General features: G+C 59.1%; 10 protein-coding genes across 10 annotated transcripts; 5 read left to right on the top strand and 5 right to left on the bottom strand.

Moving 5' to 3' along the window:
• Positions 1-353: 353 nt before the first annotated feature.
• CLUP02_07745 (triose-phosphate transporter) lies at positions 354-1703 on the top strand (the record flags this gene model as incomplete). Its single annotated transcript, XM_049286738.1, has 4 exons — positions 354-421; positions 472-539; positions 644-1275; positions 1323-1703. The coding sequence occupies 4 exons, from the start codon at positions 354-356 to the stop codon at positions 1701-1703; spliced, it is 1149 nt and encodes a 382-aa protein (XP_049143881.1).
• Positions 1704-2212: 509 nt separating this feature from the next.
• On the top strand, positions 2213-3157 carry CLUP02_07744 (uncharacterized protein; the record flags this gene model as incomplete). The annotated part of the gene is made up of 1 exon (XM_049286737.1): positions 2213-3157. One exon carries the CDS (start codon positions 2213-2215, stop codon positions 3155-3157), a length of 945 nt encoding a protein of 314 aa, XP_049143880.1.
• Positions 3158-3394: 237 nt separating this feature from the next.
• CLUP02_07743 (ubiquitin carboxyl-terminal hydrolase) lies at positions 3395-5485 on the bottom strand (the record flags this gene model as incomplete). Its single annotated transcript, XM_049286736.1, has 1 exon — positions 3395-5485. One exon carries the CDS (start codon positions 5483-5485, stop codon positions 3395-3397), a length of 2091 nt encoding a protein of 696 aa, XP_049143879.1.
• A 56-nt stretch (positions 5486-5541) lies between these two features.
• CLUP02_07742 (micro-fibrillar-associated protein 1) lies at positions 5542-8304 on the top strand (the record flags this gene model as incomplete). The annotated part of the gene is made up of 6 exons (XM_049286735.1): positions 5542-5630; positions 5687-5780; positions 5856-5925; positions 5976-6510; positions 6609-6719; positions 6819-8304. The coding sequence occupies 6 exons, from the start codon at positions 5542-5544 to the stop codon at positions 8302-8304; spliced, it is 2385 nt and encodes a 794-aa protein (XP_049143878.1).
• Positions 8305-8465: 161 nt separating this feature from the next.
• On the bottom strand, positions 8466-12012 carry CLUP02_07741 (DNA polymerase alpha/epsilon subunit B; the record flags this gene model as incomplete). Its single annotated transcript, XM_049286734.1, has 6 exons — positions 8466-8636; positions 8683-10003; positions 10056-10723; positions 10823-11192; positions 11243-11745; positions 11794-12012. 6 exons carry the CDS (start codon positions 12010-12012, stop codon positions 8466-8468), a joined length of 3252 nt encoding a protein of 1083 aa, XP_049143877.1.
• A 128-nt stretch (positions 12013-12140) lies between these two features.
• CLUP02_07740 (uncharacterized protein) lies at positions 12141-15101 on the top strand (the record flags this gene model as incomplete). Its single annotated transcript, XM_049286733.1, has 13 exons — positions 12141-12164; positions 12315-12569; positions 12597-12740; positions 12775-12860; positions 12926-12969; positions 13021-13303; positions 13362-13418; positions 13496-13666; positions 13766-13921; positions 13975-13998; positions 14033-14133; positions 14212-14258; positions 14313-15101. 13 exons carry the CDS (start codon positions 12141-12143, stop codon positions 15099-15101), a joined length of 2181 nt encoding a protein of 726 aa, XP_049143876.1.
• A 129-nt stretch (positions 15102-15230) lies between these two features.
• CLUP02_07739 (2-nitropropane dioxygenase) lies at positions 15231-16283 on the bottom strand (the record flags this gene model as incomplete). The annotated part of the gene is made up of 1 exon (XM_049286732.1): positions 15231-16283. The coding sequence occupies one exon, from the start codon at positions 16281-16283 to the stop codon at positions 15231-15233; it is 1053 nt and encodes a 350-aa protein (XP_049143875.1).
• Positions 16284-16900: 617 nt separating this feature from the next.
• CLUP02_07738 (myosin-like coiled-coil protein) lies at positions 16901-21098 on the bottom strand (the record flags this gene model as incomplete). The annotated part of the gene is made up of 11 exons (XM_049286731.1): positions 16901-18336; positions 18530-18649; positions 18720-18872; positions 18960-19048; positions 19212-19399; positions 19430-19882; positions 19942-20185; positions 20231-20379; positions 20434-20705; positions 20751-20828; positions 20909-21098. The coding sequence occupies 11 exons, from the start codon at positions 21096-21098 to the stop codon at positions 16901-16903; spliced, it is 3372 nt and encodes a 1123-aa protein (XP_049143874.1).
• Positions 21099-22057: 959 nt separating this feature from the next.
• Positions 22058-25117, top strand: CLUP02_07737 (peptidase M16C associated; the record flags this gene model as incomplete). Its single annotated transcript, XM_049286730.1, has 2 exons — positions 22058-22344; positions 22390-25117. 2 exons carry the CDS (start codon positions 22058-22060, stop codon positions 25115-25117), a joined length of 3015 nt encoding a protein of 1004 aa, XP_049143873.1.
• Positions 25118-25726: 609 nt separating this feature from the next.
• On the bottom strand, positions 25727-27076 carry CLUP02_07736 (uncharacterized protein; the record flags this gene model as incomplete). Its single annotated transcript, XM_049286729.1, has 6 exons — positions 25727-25822; positions 25892-26231; positions 26302-26328; positions 26399-26540; positions 26617-26729; positions 26772-27076. 6 exons carry the CDS (start codon positions 27074-27076, stop codon positions 25727-25729), a joined length of 1023 nt encoding a protein of 340 aa, XP_049143872.1.
• Positions 27077-27480: the final 404 nt, after the last annotated feature.

Raw genomic sequence — 27480 nt, 5'->3', positions numbered from 1 at the left:
TTCACTTCTCTTCCTTCGTTTCTCTCCGTGCCACTCTCGCTCTCGCCTTTTTGTCACCTTGTTGACCTGCAAGGCGGTTCGCATTTTGCATCCTCCTCTCCTCCATCTTTTCTTCTCCCGTCTTTCCTTGTCGCTGTTCTGTCGCGTCGCTGCACTGCATCTCTCATGCCTTCCGTCTGACGCAACTTGCAATAATCCCCATCCTTTCCTTCCCCCCGACGAACCCGGCCCACCACCGACTCCAGTCCCGTCGTCCGCCGCCGTCTCCGTCGCCGTACCCTCCGATCATCCGTCGCTTGGCTTCTTGACTTTGTTGCTTGTCACCCCTGTCACAACACCATCACCGCGCAACCATGAGCGAGCTGCCAACCACCGAGAAGGCCGTGGGCTCCAAGGCTCTTCACCCGGCCTTCTTCATCGCGTGCGTATCCCCATCCGCAGCCTCGCCGGGCCTCACTAACACTCCCACAGGAGCTGGATCTTCTTCTCCAACTTGACCATCCTCTTCAACAAGTGGCTGCTTGACACGGCCGGCTTCAGTAAGCACCTTCTACCCCATTATGTTGACCGTCACTAACCACCCACAGAATACCGTACGTCTCACCAGCCCAAACCCTCACTGCTCCCCACTAACATGCCCCAGCCGTGATCCTCACCTTCTGGCACCTCGTCTTCTCCACCCTGGCAACCCAGGTGCTGGCGCGCTTCACCTCCCTCCTCGATGGCCGCCACAAGGTCAAGATGACGGGCCGCGTCTACCTGCGCGCCATCATGCCCATCGGCGTCCTCTACTCGGGCTCCCTCGTCTGCTCCAACCTCGTCTACCTCTACCTCTCCGTCTCCTTCATCCAGATGCTCAAGGCCGCCGCCCCCGTCGCCGTCCTCTTCACCAGCTGGATCTGGGGCGTCGCCGACCCCTCCATGAAGACCTTCTACAACATCCTCCTCATCGTCGGCGGCGTCGGCCTCGCCTCCTTTGGCGAGATCGAGTTCTCCTGGATCGGCTTCATCTTCCAGATGGGCGGCATCATCTTCGAGGCCATCCGCCTCGTCATGATCCAGGTCCTGCTCAAGGGCGACGAGAACGCCCAGAAGATGGACCCCCTCGTCAGCCTCTACTACTACGCCCCCGTCTGCGCCGTCATGAACTTCTTCATCGCCTACTTCAGCGAGTTTGGCAAGTTCAACGTCGAGGACTTCAACAAGGTCGGCTTCACCATGCTGCTCCTCAACGCCAGCGTCGCCTTTGCCCTCAACATCTCCAGCGTCTTCCTCGTAAGTGCCGTCTCTGTACTCTACCGACCCCTACTGACAGAAACCAGATCGGCAAGACGTCGGGCCTCGTCATGACCCTCACCGGCATCCTCAAGAACATCCTCCTCATCGTCGTCTCCGTCCTCATCTGGCACACCAGCATCACGGCCCTCCAGTTCATCGGCTACGCCGTCGCCCTCTTCGGCCTCGTCATCTACTCCACCGGCTGGGACCAGCTCAAGGCCTCGAGCGCCGGCGCCATCACCTGGTCCCGCGGCGTCTGGAACTCCCACGCCCTCGACGAGGGCCGCCTCTCGCCCCTCCTCCGCCGCGCCATCTTCTTCGGCCTGCTCACCCTCATCACCCTCATGGTCGTCATGGGCTTCGCCTACAAGGGTGCTGCGGCGCCGGCGGACTGGTTTGCCAAGGTGGGCGCCGTCAGCGCCTAGATGCGCTGACGCTTCTTTTTTCCTGTTTTCCATCATCAAAGCCTGGAGTTTTGGGATAGCGCGTCGTGTACAAAGAGAACATTGGGATCGGAAAATCATGGATTCGTGGCGGGGTTGATGTTTGGTTTTTTGAACGCGCGGGTTTTGGGTGGTCTTTGGGTCTAGGCCGCCCGGTGTTGTAATATTGTATATCATGAGCAGCATGCATCACAGGCACAGCTTTAGAATACATGATCTGAACGTCGTGCCTCCCGTCCCAGAACCCGCATGACAAAGTAGCGTCTACCGACTAGAAGCAGCATCGCGATCCATTGACCTATCACAAGCTTCGCAACCTGCAGCCAAGGCTTACTTAACTATGGAGATCCAACCCGACGACCGCCCATCCCTCGCAGATCGCGTGTCATTGGATTCGCGCTTTGAAAGAAGCACCTTTCCTCAACGACATACAGAGACAGAAGCGACCCAACCAAGCTTTACACCTCGGGTCTCAAGACCAGTCCCTCAAAATGAACTTCACATCCACCCTCCTAACCAGCCACGAAACCCTCTACCGCGCCTCCACAACAGCAACCTTCCTCTCCGCCGCAGCCCGCGGCAAAGTGCCCAAACCGGTCCTCGGCCGCTGGCTCGCAAACGACAGGCTCTACATCCACGCGTACATCAAGGGCGCGGGCCGGTTCCTCGCGCTGCTGGACCTCCCGGACGTCGTGGAGTCTTCTCCTAGTCGCAATAACACCTCTTCTCGCCATGTCTCTGGTCACGATGCTGGCTCTCCCACAGTGACGGACAAAGCGGCAGACAGAGCGACGGCGACCGTGACAGAACGACTCCTCAACTGGCTCATCGACGCGCTCGTCAACGTCCGCCGCGAGGAGAGATTCTTCATCGACGTCGCCGCCCGCTTCGGTATCGACGTCAACTTGCCCACCGCGCCCACTTCCGAGGGCGGCAGCAGTGCCCACCGGCGCGTCAAGGACGAAGACAAAAACGCAGGCCTCCTCGCCTTCGAACGCCTCTTCGCATCTATCGCCACCACACGTCCTCGCGGTGTCCTGCTCCCCTGGCTCGCCCCCGCCGTCCTCTTCTGGGCGACGGAGAAGTGCTACCTCGAAGCCTGGTCCGGCGCGAGGGACATGCTTCCTTCGTCCGTCTCTGCTACCTCTGCCTCTGGCACCTCTGGAAAAGACACGGCCTCGGACTCGGACGGCGGCGCCCTGCGAACAGAATTTATCCCCAACTGGAGCAGCCCCGCCTTCAGGGCCTTCGTAGACGAGCTAGCCGCCATCGTCGACGACGGCGTCGACGAAGCGGTCCGACTGCACGGCGAGGAGGCCGTCGGGGACGAGATCGATCAGGCTCGGCACATGTGGAGAGAGGTTCTCCTGGCGGAGAACGACTTTTGGCCCGAGGAGATGGAGGAGGGTGGTTTGCGAAGGGTTCCCTCTGCTTAAGAGACGCCTACGTTCATCGCACATGCTTCAGCATCATGACGTGTCCCTCACGTCCAGATATGCAGTGAATTAATCATGCCATTACCCGATCCCGTGACCCTAGTAGCCAGAGCATCCCCCAGCTCAGTATCCGCGCCGCGAGCGCATGGTATTACCGCGGAATCCCAACGCCTATCGCTATGCTATAAAACGACCAAAGCAACCATGTCCTCCTCTTCATTATACAGAACCCAGCACTCAGACGGCAATCATCTGCGGTCCTCGCTCAGTCTGGTTCTCTCCCAACTCGTCGTCTCCATCCCCCGGCAGCGGCACAGACCGCGCCTGCGAGACATCTCCCTCGGCGACCGCCACCATAGTGCCGGCCACCGGCAACTCGTCATCATCTTCGTCTGCCGATACCTCCTTCACCGTGCAGGTAAAGGCGGGCTTCTCGACCTTTGGCGTCTCCTCGTCCGCTGCGTCCATGGCGTCTGCATCCTGAACAGTCTCTACAGCTGGAATCTCGGACGAGGGGATAATGTTTGGGTCGACACAATCGTAGAATAGCATAAAGACGTTACCCTGCGCCAGCAGCTCCTCTTCGTCAACCTTGCGGAGAGTGTCGTCGCTGAGACGCCACCAGTCCATCTCCGCATCGTCCTCCATAGTCTCCGACTTGGGTGAGACAACCTCCTCGCCATCACTCGGCGGCGAGTGTCGGGGGAACTTGCGGTAGCAGACGTAGTGCCCATTTTCGTGACGACCGTAGTGCGTGACGACGGCCCGCAGCTCGTATATCGGCCCAGTAATGAACGACTTGCGCTTGTCGCCCGCAATCATTGAGGACCGCGGATCCAACAGCCACTGCTCCTCTTCCTCCAAGCCGTCAGCGGAACCCGTCTTGCTGGCACTACCCAAACACCACGGACCCAAGTCCAACGTCAGAGGGAACCGGATCCCCGACGAGTTCTTGTACATCATGCCAGTGTTCTCGTCAAACACGGACCTGTTCATGTGGACGGCGAGACTCTGCGGTGGCCGCGCAATGACGGCCTGCTTCGTCTTTGTTGACGAGACCTTGAAGTTTGAAGGGAACTTGCACTTTTCCGTGAGCGTCTTGTCCTCGAAATCGTCCTCTTCCAGCGCCTCCTCCACAGCCGACAGCCGCGACTTTGGCTCCTTGAGCTTCTGCTCGTCAGTGTACGACGCTTCTGCTCTCTCGACGAGGAGGGTCAGCAGCCTCTTGGCTTTCAGTAGCGTGCACTTTCCACACTCGACGCCCTCGATCGACTCAATATGGGCGTACGCGTCTAGAAGCTCGTACAGATCGTGGTCGTTGCCGCCCACATTCAAACTGAGCGTGAGGCAGTTGAAGGGGATCATGGAAAGGCCGTCAGAGTGTCCACACTCGACGCAGGCCACCCGCTGAGCAATGAGCCCCTCAAGGGGGTTCCGCAGAGACTTGGAAGCCGCGCTAACCTTGGAGGCCGTCGACAGACTCTGGTAACCGCTGTCGTCGCTGTGCTGGCTCGTGGCAGTGTCGTCGCTGGCGCAGTCCGACTCGAAGCCCGACGACTTGATGGTCGCCTTAGCCACCTTTGCAATCTCCCTGTCCACCTCGTCGAGCAGCTTTGAAAAGTATTCCTGCGCATCCTGCTGCTGCCACGTGCTCATGTTCTTGAGGGAGCCTGGCGTCCATAACGTCTTGCCGTAGTTGCTAGCGCTGTTGAGGTCCTCAATCAGGTTCCGCAGCGTGTCGACGGCCTCGACTTTGCGGCGGTCGATCTCGGGGTCCTGGACAGGGTCGGCCAGGTACTTTGGAAACGGCTTGAGCGAGGCGAGCCCTTGGAGGATGCTGTTCTGGTAGCACGAGTTGTCGAGGTTCCCCAGGCCCGGCGGGTAGTTGCTGGAGCCCTTAAGGCTCATCATGGCCCCGGAGACGGACGACAGCCCTCGAATGCCGGCTTGCGAGACCGTCCCCATGATGCCTCCCTGTCTGTCCATGCCGAGAATCTTTTTCAGAAGCGCACTCTTGGCCGCATGTGTTCTGGCTTGGTTCTGGAGCATCGGCCGCGGAACGAGCGGCGGATGCAGCCAGGCTTCCAGAAGGGTCAAGGCGTCGTGGGGGATAAGCCAGACGATTACGTCCCAGAGGGTCCGAGAGGCGTGCGAGAGTAGGGTGGTCGGAAGGGAAGCGCCGAAAACAGAGACGAGCGCTGTGAGGACGAGGGCAAAGAGGGACACGACGACGCTCGGCTCCGTCAGCCTCGTCCAAATGGTCTCGTCGGCGTGAAGTCGTCGGTGGTAGTCGGGTCCGCCGTAGTGCTTGAATGTGGGAGAGTTCATAGTCGGGATTGTATACGGGTGCTTGTGGGAGTTGGAGCTTCAGGCGAGCTTCTGCAATGCTATATCGGAGAGGCCACGCGCTGCCATGTCGAGAAGACGATTCGAAAGGTGTCCAGTCGTGGCGATGCTCGCTGATTAAGTGGTTGTGGGTGAGTAAGGCTCTGGAATGTCTGCACGGATGGTGTTGAGGCGTCGCGGCAGTGCTAGAAGGAAAGATGCCAAAGTTGAGCGGGACCAGGGGTTCCACAGGGGCAACGCTGCGACAAGGATTGGTCAGAGCGCGGTCCCAAGGCTTGTGATCGCCCCGCTTATCGTGATAAGATAGCGTGCAGGTCGATAAGGAATTTTATATCCCCCACACCGCGGCGAGTCTGGCGGTGCAGTCTACACCACAGAACTCGATACGATCGCAAAGATGGGCGCATCCAAGAAGAACAGACGTGAGCCTGCAGTCTCTCTTTTTACTATGACATCTGTCTAACATAAGCAGAACCCTCGCTCCACTCGAGAGCCGCAAGGCGGGCGACGGACGTCGACATCGACACCGACAAGTCCCTCAAGGAAGTCAAGGCCCCGGCCGCCGCGACCGACTTCCGGCCGTCGGTCCTCAACGCCCAGCACAACTCTGGCGTGTCCAAGAAGACCAAGAACCGCAAGGCGCAGATGAGCGCCAAGGCCAAGGAGAGGAAAGAAAAGGCGGCGGACCGCGCCGAGGCCATCATGGGGCGGACCTCGACCAAGACGGAGAAGAGCAAGGACAGGGCGCGGAGGGTCCAGACGCGGAGCAAGCAGTGGGAGGACATCAACAAGGGGGCCATTGCGGCCAAGAAGTTTCCCGACGAGGAGGATTCTGAGGTGGAGCAGAGGCAGACGAAGAGCAGGACTGTCGAGGTGGCTGCTGGCAAGGGCTGGGAGACGGATGAGGAGATGGACGGCGCTGATGATGATGTCGCCGCTGCGTCTGCGCCAGCTCCTCCTGTACCGGCACCTCCCCCAGCAAACGACGATTTCGACGAGGAGATTTTGTAGTCCGTTGTCAGTTTCGGTTCAGGTTGCCCAGAGAGGTGGTCCTCGGGCTATGAGACTCATGATAGATACCCAATGATGACCATTCTGCATGCAGGTCCTTGAAAGTTTTCGAAAGCCTCGACGCAAAGTGCATGCCGCCCTTCTGCCTCAGTCGGGCACAAATTTGGACGTCTTGGAGGGGCCAGAAGCTCTGCGACAGCGTCAGGTCCACTAAAAACGCTAAACTTACAGGGCCACCCAGCGGGGAAACACTTGTGCAGTTCCGTCAATCCGCCAAGGGGACCTGAGGTGCCGTACCTTGCAGCCTCGATTTTCTGCCGGACGTCATCCAATTCACCATCCACGCCATCCACACAAACCACAAGATGCCACCCAAGCGCATGACCGCGAACCCGGTCAAGCCGGGACGCTACTTCCCCGGCAAGGCCGTCCCCCAAGAGGACTCATCAGACTCGGACGCGAGCGATGACGAAGAAAAGGCAAACGACGACACAAGCAAGGCCCGCGCGATCAAGCCGCCGCCAAAGGCATCGAGCGCCGCCAAGATCGCGAGCAACGTCAGCAAAGTCAACCTCGACGAACGGAGGCGCGAGGCGCAGGACAAGGAGAACCAGAGGATAGCGCGCGAGAAAGCGGAGCGGCTCGCTGCGGAAGAAGGTTTCGTCACAGAAGAAGAAGAAGAGGAAGAGGGAGAAGATGACGATGAAGGCGAAGAAGAAAGCTCCAGCGAGGAGGAAAGCAGCAGCGAAGAAGAAGCACCCCGCCGCCTCATGATTCGACCCAAATTCATCCCAAAAAACCAGCGCAACGCAGCAGCGGCAGCCGCCAAAGGACAGTCGTCCACCAAAGACGACGAGACGCGCCAGGCAGAAGAAGAAGCCCGCCGCAAAGCCGCCGCCGACGCCCTCGTCGAAGAACAAATCGCAAAGGACCTCGCCGCCCGCGCCGCCGGCAAAAAGCACTGGGACGACGACGAGGCCTCGGGCTCCGACGTCGACACGACAGACGACCTCGACCCGGAGGCCGAACTCGCAGCCTGGCGCCTCCGCGAGCTCAAGCGCGTCAAGCGCGAGCGCGACCGCATCGCCGAGCAGGAAGCAGAGTACGCCGAGCGCGAGAGGCGGCAGAACCTCACGCAAGAGGAGCGCGACGCCGAGGACGCGGACAAGATTGCCGCGCAGCAGGACGAAAAGGACGCCAAGGGCAAGATGTCGTATCTGCAAAAGTACTACCACAAGGGCGCGTTCTACAGCGAGGAGGCGAAGGCGTACGGGCTCGACAAGCGCGATCTCATGGGCATGCGTATTGCGGATGATGTCAAGGATCGCAGCGCGCTGCCGGAATATCTGCAGAAGCGCGACATGACGAAGTTGGGACGCAAGGGCGGGACAAAGTACAAGGATCTCAAGAGCGAGGATACCGGACGATGGGGCGAGTTTGATGACCGGCGTGGCGGGGGTGGTGGTGACCGGAGGAGAGGCGGCTTCGATAGGGATGTGGACGAGCGATTCCGGCCGGACAATGATCGTGAGGTTAACGGTGCCAACGCCATTCCCTTGGGTGACCGCAAGGCGCCTTCAGCTGGTGGCAGAAGTGATCGTGATAGGTATCGCGACGACAGAGACGACCGGCGCGGAGACCGGGACGACTACCGCCGTCGAGATCGGTCGAGGTCGAGGTCGCCGCGCCGCGACTCGCGGGACGACTACAGGGATAGGCGGAAGCGCAGCCCGTCACGCGAGAGAGAGCGCTACGACAGCGACAAGCGGAGGCGCGTGGACTCTAGATAAACCCACCAAAAGAGAACAGACACTGGTCGTCATTGCAAAATGTATTAAGAAGCGTATCCTGATCAGGCTCACTACGAGCGCATGCTGAATATACCCTCCCAACCAAACTCCGAGGCCTTGAAAGAAACCCTTTGCCATCGTAAACGTCATGCAGGTGCGCTTCAAATCTTCTTAATCTCCACCCTCGCGCGCTCAAACACGCCGTGGCTCACCATGGCCGCGGACTGGCCCGCGTCGGCCTTGGGAGGGAACAGCGTCAGGCGGGCGTACGTGCCGGCGCCGCGTCTCTTTGATAGGTAGCCCGGGTTAATCACGAGGACGCTCTCGACGACCTAACGTTGTCAGTATGATCCCACAGTATACAGTCGACAGACTCACCTTGGCAAACGGGGGCAGGAAGCTGGGCGCCACGAGCACATCAGGGCGAACGTTGACCATCTCGCCCAGCTTCAAATAACTAAGATCCAGCATGGCACCAGGCGGGATGCCCTCCTCGGTCCCCGTCTTGGGCAGCTTCTGGCGGTCCGTCGGCGGGAAGAGCGGGAAAAAGTGCCTCTGCTCCAACAGGTACCTGCTAAGCCTCGACAACAGCGACGGATCCGCGGGGCGGCCGCCAACGAGCTCCTCGTGCCGCAGCTGCCAGAGAATATCCTGCGACGAGATGCCCATGACCATCTCGTTGACGGACAGCGTCATCGGGTTGGTGACGATCCTCGCCGTCTTGGGGAGGCCGAGCTCCTTCTTCAGGACCGAGTCCTGCGGCCACGAGACGTGCTTGTCGATGACGTCGCGCACCGAGGGGACGAGGAGGATGGTGATGCTGGGGTTGGCGGACACGAGGCGGTTCAGGGCCGGGGAGAACATGTACTTGAAGACGGTCGACATGGTGGCTGTGTCCGGCTCGATGACGGCTTCCTCGGGGAGGTCAAAGTCGCCCATCGCAATCAGAGGGTGCTCGCTGTCGATGAACGGCCCCGTCAGCACCAGTGCGTCCGCGTACGTGTCGGCGGCTTGGTCGCAGAGGGCGTGCAGCGGCTCAAAGTCGAGGTTGTCATCTGCCGTGTACGGACCGGAGGCGTAGAGAATATTGAGGGGCGCCGGGTCTGCGTCGGTGTCCATGGCGTCGGGGTCGCCTCGTAGTTTCTCGCGGTGCGCAGCCAGTGCGGCCGGCGTCGAAGCCGCGTTGGGCAGAAGAGGCACTTCAAGCACATCCTCGACGACAAACTCGTTGCCCGAGGTGTTGATGCCCCTGAGGGCCACAATCTGGCCGGGGAAGAAGCTGTACCCCTTGTTGCGCATGTTAAGGGGCGCTCGCAGACCACCGCCCACCCGCCTCGACATCTCCAGCACCAGCGACGCCGCGTTCAGCTTCCCCTCTGGCGCATCCGAGGCGATGCGTCCCACGGCAATCACCTCTGTCGTGCTCTGGCTCGCCGCGTTGCCGAATTCTGAAAAGTCCAGCTTGTGGTAGTCCTGGATGATGTGCATAAACTCGTCTATCCTGTCGTCGAGGATCTCCGACGCCTCTGACAACTTCATCGCCAGGGGCTTGTACGCCAGCTTCTTCTGGTCTGACGCCGCCGTCAACTTGATGCGGGGTTCGGGGTACGGGCAAATCGGCGGCTCGGGAGCGTCGAGGTGGTCGTTGAGCACTTCCACCGTCTCGCCGGCGTTCTGTCGGTCGTTGAACGAGCTGGGTCTGCTATCGTCAGTGTCTGTGTGAAGGGTAGGGCCTGCGTTCCTACAGTGACATTGAGTTGAGCTGCTCCTCCATCTTGGAGGCGCCCTTGTAGTCTGGCGAGCTCGAGGGGATCTCGGCCTTGACCCGCGACATTGTCGGCGTCTCGTGCGTCTTCTTCCGCAGACTGCTCGGCTTGTTCAGCCTCCCTGAAGCCGGCGTACTGGGCACCAGTCCATCCAGCATGCCAAAGACGTCGCCACCGCCTCTTCCGGCTCGCGGGGTGCCGTGACTGCGCTTCTCCGTCTTGATGTGTGTCTGCTGTCGGTTGCTCTTCTCCAGTGCGTCCTGGATATCCTTTTTGAAGTTTCGCACGTGCACAATGTCGGGGTTCATGGCGTCCATGTCCATCTTGATGCAGAAGGACTCCCATTTGTAAAAGAGGTCCTCGGCGGACAGGTCGTGCAGGCGCAATAGGGACTGCAGTTCGGTGAGAACTTCAGGCTCAAGAGCCTTGTCTCCCGAAGTGAAGAACTCCTTCAATTCCGCTTCCGCCATCGTTTCTGGTGCTGTTGTACGTGCCGTGAAGTTGAGCGCCGGGAAGTTTGACGACGGAACATTTAGGTGGGACGCGACGAGCGCGTCTTGGTGAGATGGCGCGTAAAGTGTTGGCGGGGCATACAGTGTGGGCAAAATTGGCACGGTTTTGCGACGACACCTCGTGGACGAGCTTCTTGCCCGCTAGACTCTTGAGTTTAGTTCTTCTATCCGTACTTGGATACCTAAACGTGCTTCGCTACCACTCGCTGATGGCATCTCCCCAATAAACCCCTACCAGACAATATTGTTGCGAGCCCAGTCCTCCTGACGATCGGCCTCCTTCTGTGCCATGTAATCCTCCGTGGCCGTTCTGGCCATCCGAGACGGAGCGAACTTGACGACGGCCTCCGTGCTGACCTCATACTTAACAGTACCGTCCTTGTGCTTGGCGCCGAGGTCCGCCATGCCTCCGGTGAGCTGGTCAAGGTAGGAGCGGTAGTTTTCGGACTTGCGGATGCTGCATCGGGTCGACTCCGACTCGGAGTGGGCGGTCAAGGACGACGCATCCCTGAAGTAGCGCAGGCAGCCGGGGCACTGCAGCTTGGCATTGTAGTGCGAGGCCGCCGACTTCATGTGGGTAATGAGAGCGCCGCTGTTGGGGAATGTCTTCCTGTTCTGGTGTCAGTATCTTGCCATGTGGTTAGGGAAGGGGCCACGAACTTGCAGGACGGCTGCGGACACTTATACTTGCGCGTGAGGGTGTTGTAGTACTTTCTAGGATCGAAGAGCCGGTGAGACGGATTGTTCACGTCGTCCACGACTCTCTTCTTGCCATCATCCGACTGCTGGATGCTCTCCAGGCTCTCAGTGACATCCCTCAGATTGGGAAAGTCCTGGGGCTTGAAGAAGGACGGATGGGCCATGTAGGCCTTGTCGTCGAACTCGGACTGCGCGTCCACAGTGGATACGGCATCGAGGTTGGACTGCGCCTCGAAGGCGGACTGGACGCTGGGGTGGGACACGGGGAAGTAGTCTCCGAACTGGGAGCCGCTGCGCTTCTCGAGCTCATGGGAAAAGGTGAGCTTCTTTGCGCGGTTCTGGTCGACGTCTGCGCGGCGAATTCCCGGGCAGTCTTCATGCTCGAGGTGTCTCATCCACCCAGCCAACCGGACAAACTTCTTCTGACAGCCGGGACAGGTGAGATTCTGCTCCTGAGGGTGTGCCTGTTCTCGTTAGTCCATGTTCAGTGCTGGAGATCCGGTTGTACTCACCTCCAGAAGATGCTTGTTTAAGGCGTCCTGGCTGTTGAAGTCGCGGGTGCACACGGCGCAGTGGATGTGGGTTCCTTCGGTCAGCATCGCCATGCGCTTGTGTCCCATCAGCTCCTCGAAGCTGGGGAATCTCCGGCTGCAGACGCTACAGAAGACGGCCTCATGGGGGGCCGGCTTGCGGATCAGAGGCCTGCTGGACGTGCCGCTGGTGACAGACATGGTGATGATTCGAGCAGTCTGATTCGGAACGGGGGGTGAATTTGAACGATTAGATTTTACTGAGACGAAGGTGGCAGGTCTTGTAATGAAGATGGTTCGCTGAATATTCTCTGTGGCGGAGAGGAAAGATGGAAGAGATTCCGATGCCGCTGGTGGATTTTATAAGCGAGAGGGTTTGGCTGCGTGCTGAAAAGGAAGGAGAGACGTAGGCAGAGGGAAGGAACGAGTCACTCTTGGCCCCTATTCAATGACGGGTGCGAATCTGTTCCGTCTCCTATAAAGGCGTCTACTTCAGTTGCCAGGAACAAACGCAAAAGTCCCCTCTACAAGTCGCGTCGGCGACGTCGTTTGGCGAGAGACAGCGCGTGTGTTGGCTAGCCATCGTCGTCAATGTGTATGGCTGTCTAGGGCCCATTTCTCGGCCAAGAAGTGGGAGTATTTCCGCCATCACAAGACACACCGACTTTGGACCATCAGGCGTCCTTGAACTATTCACCTTACGAATAAACCTTGAACATGGCCAAGCAGAGCCGAGCGACGATATCACGGAGACTTCGGTCCTTGGATCAACAAACACAACATAGATCTTCAAGAAATGGCAGCAGACCGACCCCTCGTCAACAGAGAACAAGACGTCTTCAAACACAACAACAGAGACTATGGGGAAAGGGATTCGAGCAGTCAATGCAGTTCTCATGAGATTTATACAGGATCCTCAGCCGAACCTTGTGCAGTTGGACCCCTCGTACATCTCGTGTCCAGAGTCCAGAGCTACGAGGAAACCAACTATGGATGGAAAAGCTGCTCGCTGGAACGATGAAAGATGGCACAGCTTCTTGGAAGCCTAGGTGCGTGAAATTATGCTGCCCCCATTCTGCGTCTGGTTCTCGCTAATCTTTGTGGGCATCCCTAGAGTCGGGAAACTTGAACCGCAGGCTTTGGCTTTGGTCGTCATCAGTCGGAAAGCGATTTCTAATTAGACTACGGGAATTCCGACTATTGGACAAGTTGAAGATGTGTGGTGTGTCCAAACAACCTCGGACGGCGGATCATCAGAGCATCCTACGATCTGGCGGGAGAGGGGGAGCACACCTGTCCACACCAAGGCATCTGAGACTCTGCAAGAGCATTTAATCGCCTCCGAGCACATCTGCCCCTTGCCGCACCAGGACCAAATCCCGAGGCCCAAACTCGTCTTGGACATCCACGCCTTCACATGCTTCGTAGCATCGCAATCGAAGTTACGACTCCGGCACATATGTCTTGAACAGCCAAGCTTTGGAATCGCCATGTGTCGTCGAACTGGAATGCCGATGATGCTGGCCCTGTCTCGGGTGACTCAGATACAGGCCGTTTGAACCGCTCCCTGGGGTCGACGTTCCCAGTCTGCCAACCACCGAAATCCAGTCAGCTGCAACGGCGAGACAGGAGTGTCTGAGACAGTCTGACGTTTCTTTGGCGTGACCTTTGCCATCTAGGCAAGCGAACCCCTCCACCTCACCCAGAAGCCCATGGCGGTCATCGAATACAGGGTTGCCACGAAGGAGTTCTTCAGGATGGCGGCTGTTCTGCGACGGACCTTTCATGCCGGACGCAGGCAAAGTACGAGACTCCTTTACATCGAAGCAGACATCGAGAACGCCACAGTGATGGCGTGAGTTGACGTGTAACCACGCCTTCCGCGCCTCGCCATGCAAGTGCCCAGATCACATCGATCCATCTATCCTATCCGAGACACTGCAACACCATCAAGTCAACTTAGAATACAAATAGGACTCATCACCTCGGCATCGCTCGCCAGCGCGCGCCTCATCCCTCGCCCAAAGATTACAAAATCTCTGCCGCCCATTCAGTGGCCCTCTCCACCAGAACAAAGGAAGGCCGCTCACCAGCCTCCGGCACTAACTTCGTCTGGACATACTTGATTCAAAGAACGAGCCCACCAGCCACTTGCTCCCACAGTTTCCGCGGAAAGACGACAATCGGGTGCGCAAATCTAGACCGGAACCCACCAAAGCAGCGTATTGCCGTTTGGCTATTCTTTTGGTGGCTTGATTCTGCGCCGGCAGCACCGCAGCCCCGGGTTCATCAACAAAGCCACCGGGTCGCTTTCTAGACAAAGTCGGCGATCTCTCTACCCGCTTGTCGACATTCCCGCTAGCCATTGAAGTTTGACGTGCCGGACTGAATAGTCTTAAGGAGAAGGCCCGCCCCTTTTCGCGCTGACGACCCGCCGCGAGGACCACGTACGAAAATAGGAGGTCGGAAACATCGGAGCCCCTATTCAAACATACAAATAGCAACCTCACGGCAAACCCGCACCTCAATTCATAATGTCCCTCACCCAAAAGCTCAAACGGGAGGCAACAAGCCGTCCCACCTGCGAAATGCCTCTCCCCTTCCTCCCCTTCGTCTTCCTCGCCCACTTCACCCAGACAATAACTTCCGTCCTCACCACGGAAGCCCACCGCACAACAGCGAGCCTCTCCAACCACCTCGAGGGCCTGCGCCTTCAGGTCCACGGGCCCGAACACACCTTCCACCCCTTCTCCCGGTTGCCAGCCGAGCTCCGCCTCAAAATCTGGCAGCACGCCTGCGACCACCCGCGGACGCTCCTCGCAACACATGCGCCGAACCCGACTTTACTTGCAGTGAACCGTGAGGCGCGGTACGAGGCCTTGCGGCGGTATACACTCGTCCGGCTAAACACCTGGGGCGACAGGCGGATCTACATCGATTTCTTGCGGGACAGCATCGCCGTCGTGGAGGGCAAGGGTGGCGGCGGATTCCCTGTTCGCGGGGCGAGGCACGTCATTGTCGTGTGCGAGGAGCCGTTTCGGAACCCGGGTTCGTGGTTGAAGTGTCGGTACCGGGCTGGGTTGGAGACCTTGACGCTGGTGCTGAGCGGGACGAAGACAGGCAGCAGGATTCCTGCGCCGCTTCCTGAGATCCGGGAGCTGTGTACGCCCGAGGAGGTTCAGCTGCGGCTCGGGTACTCGAAGGAGGAGGCGGATAGAATAGGGGAAGAAGTGAGAGAGTTGGCCGAGGGGTGGGGGAAGACGCGGATCCGCGTGGGGGAGTTCATCTGAGCTCCAGAGGCAGAGACAATAACGGAGACGGAGGACGAAGCGTAATGATCCATCGACACGACATCACAATACCCATTTCCATGTAGTCAATCTTCTTAATCCTAAACTCGTACACCATCCTACAACCCCTCAGAGCTTACTCCGTCCAAGATAAACCTCCCCGAGCCTCAACTGCTCAGCCGCCTCCTTCACCATCTCCTCCACAATCTCCCCCGCCGGCTGAATCCTATCGATCGCGCCCGCAACCTGCCCCATCAGATGCGGAATCTCAATGTCCTCCCGCCCCTGCTCGAAATCATGCTCAATCGGCACCGTCCCGCCCTCCGTCAACCTCTTAATCTCCTCCGGCCGCGCGTGCCACCCGCGGATATACTCATTCGTCTTCATCCTCAACGGCCGCCCGCTAATCACCAGCGTCCTCTCCGTCCCCTCGAACCCGCACGACACCACCTCCTCCTTGTGCTCCCGGCTACAGCCCGCCTCCACGCTCGCCACGAACCGCGTGCCGACCCACACGCCGACGGCCCCCTGCATCAGCGAGCTCGCCAGGCTGCGGCCGTTGTACATACCGCCCGCGGCGATCACCAACGCCGTGGACCCCTCGAGCATGGGCGGCTTGTACCGCCTCGCGACGTCCACCACCGCGGGGATGAGCACCGAGTTCGCCACGTCGCCCGTGTGTCCGCCCCCTTCGCCCCCCTGCGCGCAGATGATATCCACCCCCAAATCCAGCGCCTTCACAGCGTGCTTCGGGTGCCCGACCATGTTCATGACATAAATCCCCGCCGCGTGCAACCTCTCAATCACTTCTCTGGGGGGGACCCCCACCGCGCTCACAAACAACCGCGCGCCAGAGGCGATCGTGATGTCGATGAGCTCGTCGAGCTTGCCGCCCGTGTAATCGTGGTTCGTCTTGCGCGCGTTCCCGCCGACCTGCGGCAGCGCGAGGTCCACGCCGAAAGGCAAGTCGGGGGACTTGAAGTTCGCCTTCATCTCGGCAATGATCTCGCGGAGTTGGTCGGGGGTGTACTGGAAGCCGCCGATGACGCCTAGGCCGCCGGCGTTGGAGACGGCTGCTGCCAGGGGGCCGCCCGAGGTGCGGGCCATGCCGGCGAGGAGGATCGGGTGCTGGATGCCCAGGAGCTGGGTTATGGGTGTTGTGATGGGGCCGGAGGGTGCCATCTTGACTGTGGTCTGTCTTACACTGGTCTTGGCGAGGAGTTGTGCTGGTAGTCGCTCTCTGGTTCTCAAAATGGCGAATGGCGCATAGAAGAAGCGTAAAGTGATGTACAAATGAAGAAAGCGCAACAAACAGCCAAGAGGTTGGGAATAAAAGGGAGCTCAATGACACGCCTGGAGCTAGTAGTCGAGTAGTCGTGCCGAAGCACCTAGGTAAATCCGGGGTGAAGAGTGTGGGGTTGGGGGGAGCTATTTGCGGGGAATTCACACCGAGGCAATTGCCTTGTTGGGACAGCAGCTCGCCCGCCCGTGACCCCGACCCCTACCTCCGGCCCCCGAGCGGCCTGAAACGGGCAACCACAGCGGCATGTGAGTCGGCCATTCTCTGCTCCGTCCTCCGTCCGACCGTCCTTCCGTCATGGACAACAGGCCCAGCAGTCACGACATCACGGCAAGAAGGGGGAAAAAAACAAATCGAGTGCGCCGCGCCATGCACCGCTTCTATTGAAATGCTGCCCTCATCTCCCTGCATTGGTATCGTTATGACATGATTATCGTTGGCGTCGCCCAACTAGTATACAATAAGAACCACGTGGTACACGTCCCCTGGGCACTCTGGTCTATCGAAAGCTCGGTAGACGCGCCGGGACGAACTCCTCGGTCCGTATGTACTGCTCTTGCGTGGTGGACCGGATGACGGGCGCGTCGTCGCCGTGCGTAGACCTCGGCGGCGATCTTTGACTCGGAGAGTCTGACACGTAGTCCACCTCGTCACTTTTGGCGTAATCCACTTCGGACGCTGCCCGCTCCTCGGACGTCGGCTCCTCCCCGGCTTCGTGCAGCCCCCGTTCCGACGCAAGCTGCAGCGCCGCCTGCCGCTTGCGTTCGACCTCGTCGTCCTCCTCTCTCCTGATGCGCTCCTCTTCCCTCTGCAGCTCCTCCATCGAGGCCTCCATGGACGGCGCGACGGGCGTATCCGGCGTCGTGGGTCCGCTCGTCGAGCTCCGCCGCACGCTGGGACCGAGCATGGAATGGCTGGAATCGATCGTCGCCCTCGACACCGTCCGCGATATGGGCCGTCCGTCGGCCCGCCGCTTGCCCTTGCTCGCCTTTGTCCTACTGCTGCTGCGGTCGTCTCGGACCTTGTCCAGGACCATGAACTCGTCGTCAAACGGCACGGCGTCCTCCTCACCCTCGCCGTCGCTGGGGAACAAGTCGCCCCGTGACCGGTACGAATCCGACGACACCCCGGACCCCGTCGTCCCGCTGCGATTTCTAGTCTTGGCGGTCCGGCTCTGGAAGACGTCGTGGCCGTCGTTATCATCGTCGTCATCAGAATCGTGCGCAAGCAGCGGCTCCGTCTCGCCCATGCCCATCTCGCCGTGCTGCCGCGGGTGATCCTGCAAATCCGCCGCGCTCGGCTTGTAGCGGAGCGTCTTGCCCAGCTTCCACGGCAGCTTGCCCAGGAACCCAATGGGCTGCGTGCTGGGGATCACCGTCGGATCGGACTCGAGCGCCTTGCTCCCTCTGCCCCGCGTGCCGTAGCTCATGCCGCGTTTTCGTTTCGGTTGATCCTGCTGCACCTCGCCGCCCCCCGTGTTGTTCTTCTGCTGCGACCCCGTGCCCGCGAGCAGGCGGTCCCAGTCGTCGTTGCCCCAGCCGCCCAGGAACCCTCCGTCCTGGCCCTCGGCGTACCAGTCGTCGTAAAAGTCGAAGCTGTATTCGGCCCTCCCGCCCGCGCGATCTCGTTCCCGTCGCCTCCTCGCCCGCTCCTCGCGGTCGCCGAGACACGGGTTGGCGCATTGCTCCAGGGAGGCGGCGAGGGAGGCGAGACACGGGTTGATGTAGTGGTGCTGGAAGCTCCAGATGCCGGCGGCGGCGTTCTCCGTCACCTCGCCGGCGTTGTGGGAGATTTGGTTCCATCGCTGGCGCAGCCGCGGGTCCTCCAAGAAGGCCATGGTGGTGATGGCTGCTGCAGGGTCTCGAGGGATGACGTCGCGGGCATCAAGAAGGGAACCAAAGGGAAGGAAGCGGATTTTTAAACGATCGGCGCGGCCTCGACCCGGGGTGCAAGCAAAGGGCAAATGTCGAGGCCCTCGTTATCGAATTGCTGGTGATGGATATTCAGTTGAAGAAAAGTCCAGAGGCGAAGGGAGCCATGGGACGTGGATTGGGCGAGTAACGGTTGGTTTCAAGTGCGCCGGAAACAAAAGGCAGCCTCACCTCAGCTGTCAAAAGTTGGGCTCAACATTCCGCTGGTTGCAGCAGGCGGGCGCGGGCGCAGGCGCAGGCGCAGGCGCAGGCGTAGGCAGTCAGGGTGGCACTCCCTCGGGGGCCCTTGGGGTTCGCTGCAGCTGCGGGTGCGGGTGCTGATGCAAGCCCAGTGCAGTGGACTTTCGGATTGTCAAGGTCCATGGGCCATGGCAGGTGCGTTGGCACTATCTGTGGCTGGTAGCCCCTTATCGCAGACTTTCTGGACGGATAAGGCACCCCCAAGGCACCTTTGGGTGGGATTGACTTTGTGGATCCGGGGAAATTGCAGACCTCCCGCCAGGTTGCTGACCAACTGTGGCTTAGCCTCTGGTGAGACCCCTGGAGATCGACGTCACCCCTTCAAGGTATCGGGAATGCATCGTCATTTATAAACTTTGGGCCTCGCAACATTTGACTTTGGGGTACAGTCCCCGAGACTCTGTAAACTCTGCCAAACAAAAGCACGTGGAGATTGATTGTATTCCGAACCACTACAGACGCCGAACGCTGCTAATCTAGACAGAGCTTGCCAAGGACCATCATCATCTCAACCCCTGTGCTTGTTTGCTCGTAGAAATCATGACGGCCATGCCTTTCGTGCCAGCCAAACCCATTGAACGAGGTCAATGAGAGCCAGGCCAAGAATGCAGAGCACAAAGGTCCTAAGAGAAGACCGACAACAGCGCATTCATCTTTGCCTGGCAGAAATGCCCGACTCGTGAAAGAACACGGCCAGTCTTCTGCTTGAGAGACACGTGCTTCTTCTTGTGATGCCACATGGGCAAGATGGCGGCCGTCTCGCTGGTGGACTGGGCATCGAACACAGGCCCCACCGGTGTAGCCCCCGAAACGCTCTGTCCGGATTCCTAGTGGCCGTTCGTTGCAGCTTGGGGTACTGGTGGTCTCTCTGGACCGTAGGGTCTGGGGGGTTCTGGCTCTCCAGGCTGGGGCTCCTCCTCCGTATCATCGTCAAACTCGCTCGGATCCTCCTCGCCCTCCTCCTCCTCGTCGTCCGAGTAGTCGCTGCCGTCCCCGTCCATGTGGCCGTTGCTGTCCGAGTAGCAACTCTCCAGTGTCGCCGCTGCTCCGGGCGGAACCTTGCGGCCCTGCTGCTGCATCTGCTCGATAATGCTTCTAAGCTTCTCGGCTCTCTTGATCGCCTCGGCCGCCTTCTTGCGCCAGTCCTCGCGCTCCTCGGCCATGCGGATGATGTTGGCATTCGTCGCCTCGTGTTTGCGCTTCATCGTCTCGTTCTCCTTCTCCAGCCGCTTCGTCTTCTTGGACATGTCCTCCATTTCCTTCCGAAACGTGAGAAAGAGGTCGTTGCTGTTGTTGAGCGTGTCCTCAACCTTGATCTGTCAGCAAAAGCTCAGCCCAAACCTCTGCAACTTTTCATCAGTCATCATACCTGCTTGAACTTGTCAACGTAGACGTTGAGTTGATTCCGAAGCTCCGTCTCCGTCTTGGTAAAGGTCTGGACCTGCGCCTGGAGATTCCGCGCTCTCGTCGACTCGGCCTCTGCGAGCTTCTTCTCTCGTTCGTAGCGCGCCATGTTGTATTGCACCTCCAGCTCCTTGGTGCGCATCGTGGAGTGGAAGTGCAGCTCACGCAACTCGTACTGCTCAATGAAGGACTTGAACCGGTTCTTGAATCTGCAAGGGGTTAGTCCAGCGCAACAACGACGGCAAGTGACATACAAGGTGTCAACGCTCATGTCCACAACCTGCTTCCGCGGATGGTCCTTTTCTTCTTGAATCCCCTCCAGCTTGGCAAGCAGGGCCGCGTGCTTCTCATCGTACGCAGAGCTGTTGTGCTTCAGGTTGTCCTGGAGGGTCTTGTTCTCGTTCTAGGCACACAAGGTCAGCCGTGCCCCGTCCGCTGGCGAAGGGGGGCCGCAAACCTTGTACTTGTTGTTGTCCCGCTGCAGTTCGCGACAGAGCTTCTCGAGCTTCTCCTTCAGGCCGACCGTCTTGCTCAGCTCGGTGCGATTCGCATCCTTTTCCTTTTGCAGGGCGTCTCCACGTTTCTTGTTCTTCTGGTTCTCGCGCTCCACACGGCGCATGTCGGCTAGCAGTTCGCTGGACCGACGGGTGAGGTGCTCAATCTTTTGCAGATCGCTCATCTTTGCCACCTGTTGGGCCAAATCGCGGTTCGCACGCTTGACCTCGCGCTCTGTTGCCGTTAGCCCCGCCACTGCAGAAATAGAACCCCACGAACCGCCGGCACGAGAGGCTCCCACCTGCGCCTGATCATGACCATGACCATGACCGTGACCGTGATCATCGTGGCCATGACCTACGCAGACTTGGGCAAACGCGCGACTCGGCCCCTCCGGCCTCCAGGAGGGGTAAGGCACGATGGGAGGCGGTACGCACCAATCTCAGCTTCCTGATCCTTCTCTCCAGCTGATTCTTGCTCTAGCTGCGAGATGCGTTGCGCGAGCAGCTTTGCAGACTCGTTCGAGTCGACCGCCTTCTTCTGCTTTCCCTTCTTCAGGGACGCCGGCGGGTGGGCGTGACCATCTTGACCGTTGGACATGTCGGCGTCGGCCTGGCTGAGGGGCATTTACTCGGCGGGCAGGAGGGGTAGCGGTTGCATGTGTTCCTTCCGTGTCGTCGGCGACGAATTCGCATCCGGTTTCGATCGATCGAGCGGGTCGGCGTCGCAAAACCGAGTCGTCGTGGGCGTCAAGTCGGGTCCCTGGTTTCCCCGCGGCAGTCTCAACCGCAATGTTCGGAGCCAGCAGTCGGTTTGTGTGCTCTCGTCGTCGGTTTCCCCTTCATTGACCTCCTTTGCAGATTTTCGACGTTGGACGGAACGACGGGCTAGGGTGAGGTGCCTTAGGGTGGTGTAGGTAGCGTGGTGTCTGCGTGGTTCAGGCGTGCGCATTAGAAATGCCACTGTACTCGAGAAAAACGGGTGGAGGAGAGACTTGCTGCAGGCCTCGTTCGTACCTACCCGTCGAGTACCTTGGGTCAGGGCCGGCAAAGGTCCAAGTACGGATAATCAATCCGGATGCCGATATATTGGGTAGAGTCCGCAGTAAGAAAACGAATTGCCCACGATCCCACTGGTCGCCTTTTGGAATTCGCGATTTCCCAATTTCCGTTGGCGGGCGTGGAAGGGAGGAGAATAAAGTGCACCCGGAGAAAGGGCGATGGAGGTACTTGCCTAGCGGACGACGTGCCAATCTACCGGGCGGCGTCGCTGTTGTCGGTTGCACCGTGTTAGCTGCTCGTTAATGCGTTACGCAGGCCCAGGCCCACTGACCCGGTAGTGCCTCAGAGAGCGTTTTGGTGAATGCGGACCCCACATGCCCTGTGTGATGACGAATAGCGGCAGGCCAGCGCCGACAACGCCTAAAAATTTCCAGCCAGAAGCCGGCCGAAAGCTGCGAATCGCCTTCCGCTCCACAGTGGCTCCTCGACCGTATGCCGTTCAGTCATTCTTAGAACGAAGCTCCCGTCTTCTTCTCCCTCCGGAATGAGGCTCTGATCCTCTGCAAACAACTTCCACTCGTCAACATGCTGCGCAACGCCGTCAACACGGCCAAGAAAGCCGTGACCGAGCTCTCCCAGTACCCCAAGCCCGGCGACAAGCTCCATGGCTTCACACTCCTGAGGACAAAGCACGTGCCGGAGCTGGAGCTGACGGCTCTTCACCTGCAACACGACAAGACTGGCGCAGACTACCTACACATTGCCCGCGACGACAGCAACAATGTCTTCTCCATCGGCTTCAAGACGAACCCTCCCGACGACACGGGTGTGCCCCATATCCTGGAGCACACCACGCTGTGCGGCAGTCAGAGGTGTGTTCACTGTGCCCTTCATGCCTTACCCTGCTGACCATCTAGATATCCCATTCGCGATCCCTTCTTCAAGATGCTGCCGAGGACGCTGTCCAATTTCATGAACGCCTTCACGGCATCGGACCACACCTTTTACCCGTTTGCGACAACCAACTCCCAGGACTTCAAGAACCTCATGTCGGTATACATGGACGCGACACTGCATCCGCTGCTCAAGGAGTCCGACTACACCCAGGAGGGATGGCGCATCGGACCGGAGAACCCGCAGGCCGCCAACGGCGAGGAGAGCGACCTCGTTTTCAAGGGCGTCGTCTACAACGAGATGAAGGGCCAGATGTCGGACGCCGGCTACCTGTTCTACATTCGGTTCCAGGACCACATCTTCCCCGATATCAACAACTCTGGCGGCGACCCGCAAAAGATCACCGACCTAACGTACGAGCAGCTGCGCAAGTTCCACGCGGAGCACTACCACCCGAGCAACGCGAAGCTGTTCACGTACGGAGACATGCCCCTGTCGGACCACCTGCAAGAGGTCAACGCCCAGCTCAGCGCGTTCGAGAGGATACAGGAGGACAAGACGATTCACCAGCCGATCAATCTGGCCTCCGGGCCTAGAGAGGTCACCGTGAAGGGCCCTCTCGACCCCCTGGTAGACCCCGACAGGCAGTACAAGACGTCCGTCTCGTGGATCATGGGAGACTCGTCCGACGTTGTCGAGTCCTTTTCCCTCGCGCTGCTCTCTACTCTGTTGATGGACGGCTACGGATCTCCCCTGTACCGCGGGCTGATCGAGGCCGGTCTCGGCACAGACTTTAGCCCCAACGCCGGCTACGACAGCTCCGCCAAGCTGGGCATCTTCTCCATCGGCTTGACCGGTGTCCAGGAGGCCGACGTGCCCAAGCTCAAGGCCGAAGTTCAGCGCATCCTCCAGGAAGTCCGGCAAAAGGGGTTCGACAGAACAAAGATTGACGGATCCCTCCACCAGCTGGAGCTGGCGTTGAAGCACAAGACGGCCAACTTTGGCATGTCGATGCTCCACAGACTCAAGCCCAAGTGGTTCACGGGCGTCGACCCCTTTGACTCGTTGGCGTGGAACGACACCATTTCGGCCTTTGAGACTGCGCTCGCCAAGGGCGGGTACCTGGAAAGCCTGATTGACAAGTACCTGTTGAACGACAACACCCTGTCCTTCACCATGTTGCCGTCAACCACGTTTAGCGAAGACCTCGCGCGCGAGGAGAAGGAGAGGCTGGCGTCCAAGATCAAGCAGGCTTCCCAGGAAGCTGGCGGCGACGAGGCGGCCCGCAAGAAGTTTGAGCAGCGCGAGCTGGACCTCCTTGTCGAGCAGGGCAAGTCCAACACGGAAGACCTGAGCTGTCTGCCGACGGTCCACGTCAAGGACATCCCCCGAAGCAAGGAGCCCGTGGTTGTGCGCGACGAGACGGCCAACGGCGTCAAGATCCAGTGGCGCGAGGCCCCGACTAACGGCCTCACCTACTTCAGGGCCATCAACAGCCTGGAGAACCTGCCAGACGAGCTCAGAGAGTTGATCCCCCTCTTCTCCGACAGCATCATGCGCCTCGGCACCAAGGATATGTCCATGGAGCAGCTCGAGGACCTGATCAAGCTCAAGACGGGAGGCGTGTCTGTCGGGTACCACTCGACGCCTTCGCCCACCGACTTCCACCAGGCGAGCGAGGGGCTGATGTTTACGGGCATGGCGCTGGACAGAAACGTCCCCGTTATGTTTGACATATTGCGCAAGCTCGTGCAAGACACGGATTTCGACAGCCCGGAGGCCGCCCTGCGCATCAGACAGCTGCTCCAGGCATCTGCCGACGGCGTGGTCAACGATATTGCCTCATCCGGCCACCAGTACGCCCGCGGGTTCGCGGAAGCCGGACTCACGCGGAACGCCTGGTTCAGACAGCAGATTGGCGGCCTCTCGCAGGTCAAGCTCGTCACGTCGCTTGCCAATCGTCCCGAAACGGATGGTCTGGCGGACGTCATTGACAAGCTCAAGCAGATCCAGAAAATCGCGCTCGCCGGTGGTAACTTCCGCACCGCGCTCACCTGCGGGGCAGAGAGCACGGGCGCCAACCTCAACGCCCTGACTAGCTTCATGTCGACCCTCCCCAAGGACCTGCCCCTGCCGTCGACCCAGAAGCCAGCGACGCTGCAGAAGAACATCAAGTCCTTCTTCCCGTTACCGTACCAGGTCTATTACGGTTCGCTGGCGGTGCCCACCGTCTCGTACACGCATGCCGATGGCGCGCCGCTGCAGATCCTGGCGCAGCTCCTCACGCACAAGCACCTCCACCACGAGATCCGCGAAAAGGGCGGCGCCTACGGCGGCGGGGCGTACTCGAGGGGACTGGACGGCCTCTTTGGGTTCTACTCGTACCGCGACCCCAACCCGCAGAACACACTCTCCATCATGCGCAACGCCGGCCGCTGGGCCGCGGACAAGGCGTGGGCGGACCGCGACCTCGAGGAGGCCAAGATTTCCGTGTTCCAGGGCGTCGACGCGCCCCAGTCGGTCAACTCGGAGGGCATGGGCCGGTTCACGTCCGGCATCACAGAGGAGATGAAGCAGACGCGCCGCGAGCAGCTGCTTGACGTCTCCAAGGACCAGGTGCGCGAGGTGGCGCAAAAGTATATTGTCGAGGCCCTCGCCAAGGAGGAGGAGAGAGTCGCCTTCTTGGGCGAGAAGCGCCCGTGGGTGGACGGCACCTGGAAGATTCACGAGATGGACATTGGTTCCGAGTGAGCCGTACGCGACCGGTTTGTACCATAGAGATCGTAGAAAGGGGGAAACCCTTCCGGTCAGATCTGTAACCATATCTGTACAGCACCCATGTTGTAACATTATACCCACCTCCTGAATAGAAGCAACTGTATGAGGTCTTTCCTGTCTGTCTGTCCTTTCCTTCTTCTAGCCTAGACACCTACCGACGCGTTCAGATACGATACGTCTTCCTGCCACTTCTCAATGGCTTGGAGACCACTAGACAACGCAAGACGAAAGGAAACTATCTTGAGCCAGGGTAGCCTTTACGATTCGTACGGGATAACCGGCTCAAGAAAAGGGCTCGTGCTATCAGACCCGGCATCCTCAGCTTTGGATCGTCGGACTAAGGCGCAGAGTACATGCGACGTCGATGTTGCTGGTGAGGCCTGGGGTACTTCATTGGTATGCGGCGGGAGACAGAGAGATGGAGAGCCAATCAAGTGCAGCCAATTACACGCCAGCAAATCCAAGCAGATTGACTAAACGGGAGATGCTCGGGATGGACTACGGAATATGATATGGGCAAAAATGAGACAAGAATGGGAGAGAATACAATTGGCTCACAAGAGAGAGAATGCCCCGCATACGTCACCTCCAAGGCACAGCGCCACAATTGTATTGTTTTTTCTTCTTCTCGAGATTCTGGGCCATAATGCAATGGAAGTTTGAATTTCGACTTTGGGACTGCGGCTCGTGGAAAGGCTTGGGGTCGCCGGGGGGGGGGGGGGGGGGCATCCCGAGTGGATGTTCAACAGGAGGCAGCCCAGAGACAACTTGGGACTTGGAGGGGGATTCTACCAGTAGGCGGGAGAGCAGTGCCGTGACTATGCGCCGGTGAGATTTAGAACATGGTGTGCGGGAGAGGCACATGCTTCTGGGCTCCCAATACTGCCGTACGGTAGAGGTGTGCCGGCTGTCTCTCTTTGCCATAATTTCGTCCAAAGCGAGCGGCCGTCTGGGTAGACGGGGCGTGACAGACAGAGTGCCATCGACAGTCAGCGATTTGTGACAGAAGCTGAACCGGCTGCCCGTACGTGTGCTGCTTTGGACGAGTGGCATGGCATGGGGGAAAGAATCAGGCTCATTCTGGCAACTGTCCGAGTGGAACACTGCGTTGAGGGAATTTCTTTCCCTCCAGAACTAAGGTTGGAACACAGGTTCACAAGCGAGGCACAGGCATAGACGGCGGTCTGGACGGGACCGGTCTCGTTACTTTTGCCAACACGGGCGAGGTATTCCGTTTGTCAAGCAGCTGCCAACTTGGTGTTGTTGTTGTCCTCTTGGTCGTGGAGATGCGGCGTTTGAAACGGATAGTTAGGGTTGATTGTCTCCATCACACCCACAACTACAACAACCAACGCCGAGTCTACGGGAAACTTGGAAGAAGACCGGGTACTAGCGACTAGGCGTCAAGTTGACAGCAGGCGTGAAAAGGCTAAAGCTAGTGAAAGCTGGGGCAGGGGAAATGGAAATGGAACCGGAGGGGCGGGCGGGCGCGAGGATGACAGCGAGACTACGGAGTACTGATGTACTGACGTCCAGGGCTCCAGACTGGTGTTTCTCGAACTGGGAAAACGCGTAAAGTTGCGGTCTGGGAAATTTACCGATGGGTCAGCGTGATCGTGATGGGCACGCGAGGCAGTGGTGGCTAGACGCAAGTTTGGTAGTTGCAACACGGTCCTGCATGAGATTGACAGAGAGAAGAAGATCAGAGACGGTCAAACAGGCACTGGGCCATTTGGCACATGGGATATGGAATTGGAACACGGGAGACAGCAGCTGGATGGTGGTGGTGGTGGTGGTGGGCTGCGGTGAATCGTGATGCATGGCAGATGGAGCTGCAAGCAAGCAAAGACGGCAGCAGCAGCAAGCAACGAATTCGTAATGGTGGAGGAATTCCCAGCCATAGCCAGCCCTCCAAGTTGAGGCCTTCCACATCCACACCTGCTGGGATCTGTGCTTCGTAGACTCTGGGAGGATTTCCCGATGGAAGCCCTGCAGAGCGATGGCTCTGGGACTGCTGGGGAGAGGGACATCCACTGCGGTACCTCGCTCTGCATGTTCCGGTGTCTGAGCTGCAGGGGTGACACCGTGACGGAGGGGGATGTACTCGATACATGACCTCACGCTGAAGAATGGGCAAACGAGAAGGTATCCAGACTCTGGGCCGGAGGCTGGACTCTGGACCTTTGGTGGGATCAATGGAGACGGCTCCCCTGGACAGTTGGACCGGGTACAATTTGGAACCTGCTGTGCTCGAGACTTTACTTTTCGGACCGTTGTTTGTTGGGCTTCAGGCTTCAACTTGTTTGAATGGGACGGATATTGAAACTGGGTACGAC

The sequence above is a fragment of the Colletotrichum lupini genome, chromosome 4 (genome assembly GCF_023278565.1).
Source record: "Colletotrichum lupini chromosome 4, complete sequence".
Taxonomy (NCBI): Eukaryota; Fungi; Ascomycota; class Sordariomycetes; order Glomerellales; family Glomerellaceae; genus Colletotrichum; species Colletotrichum lupini.
This window is presented reverse-complemented; position numbering and strand designations above follow the sequence as displayed.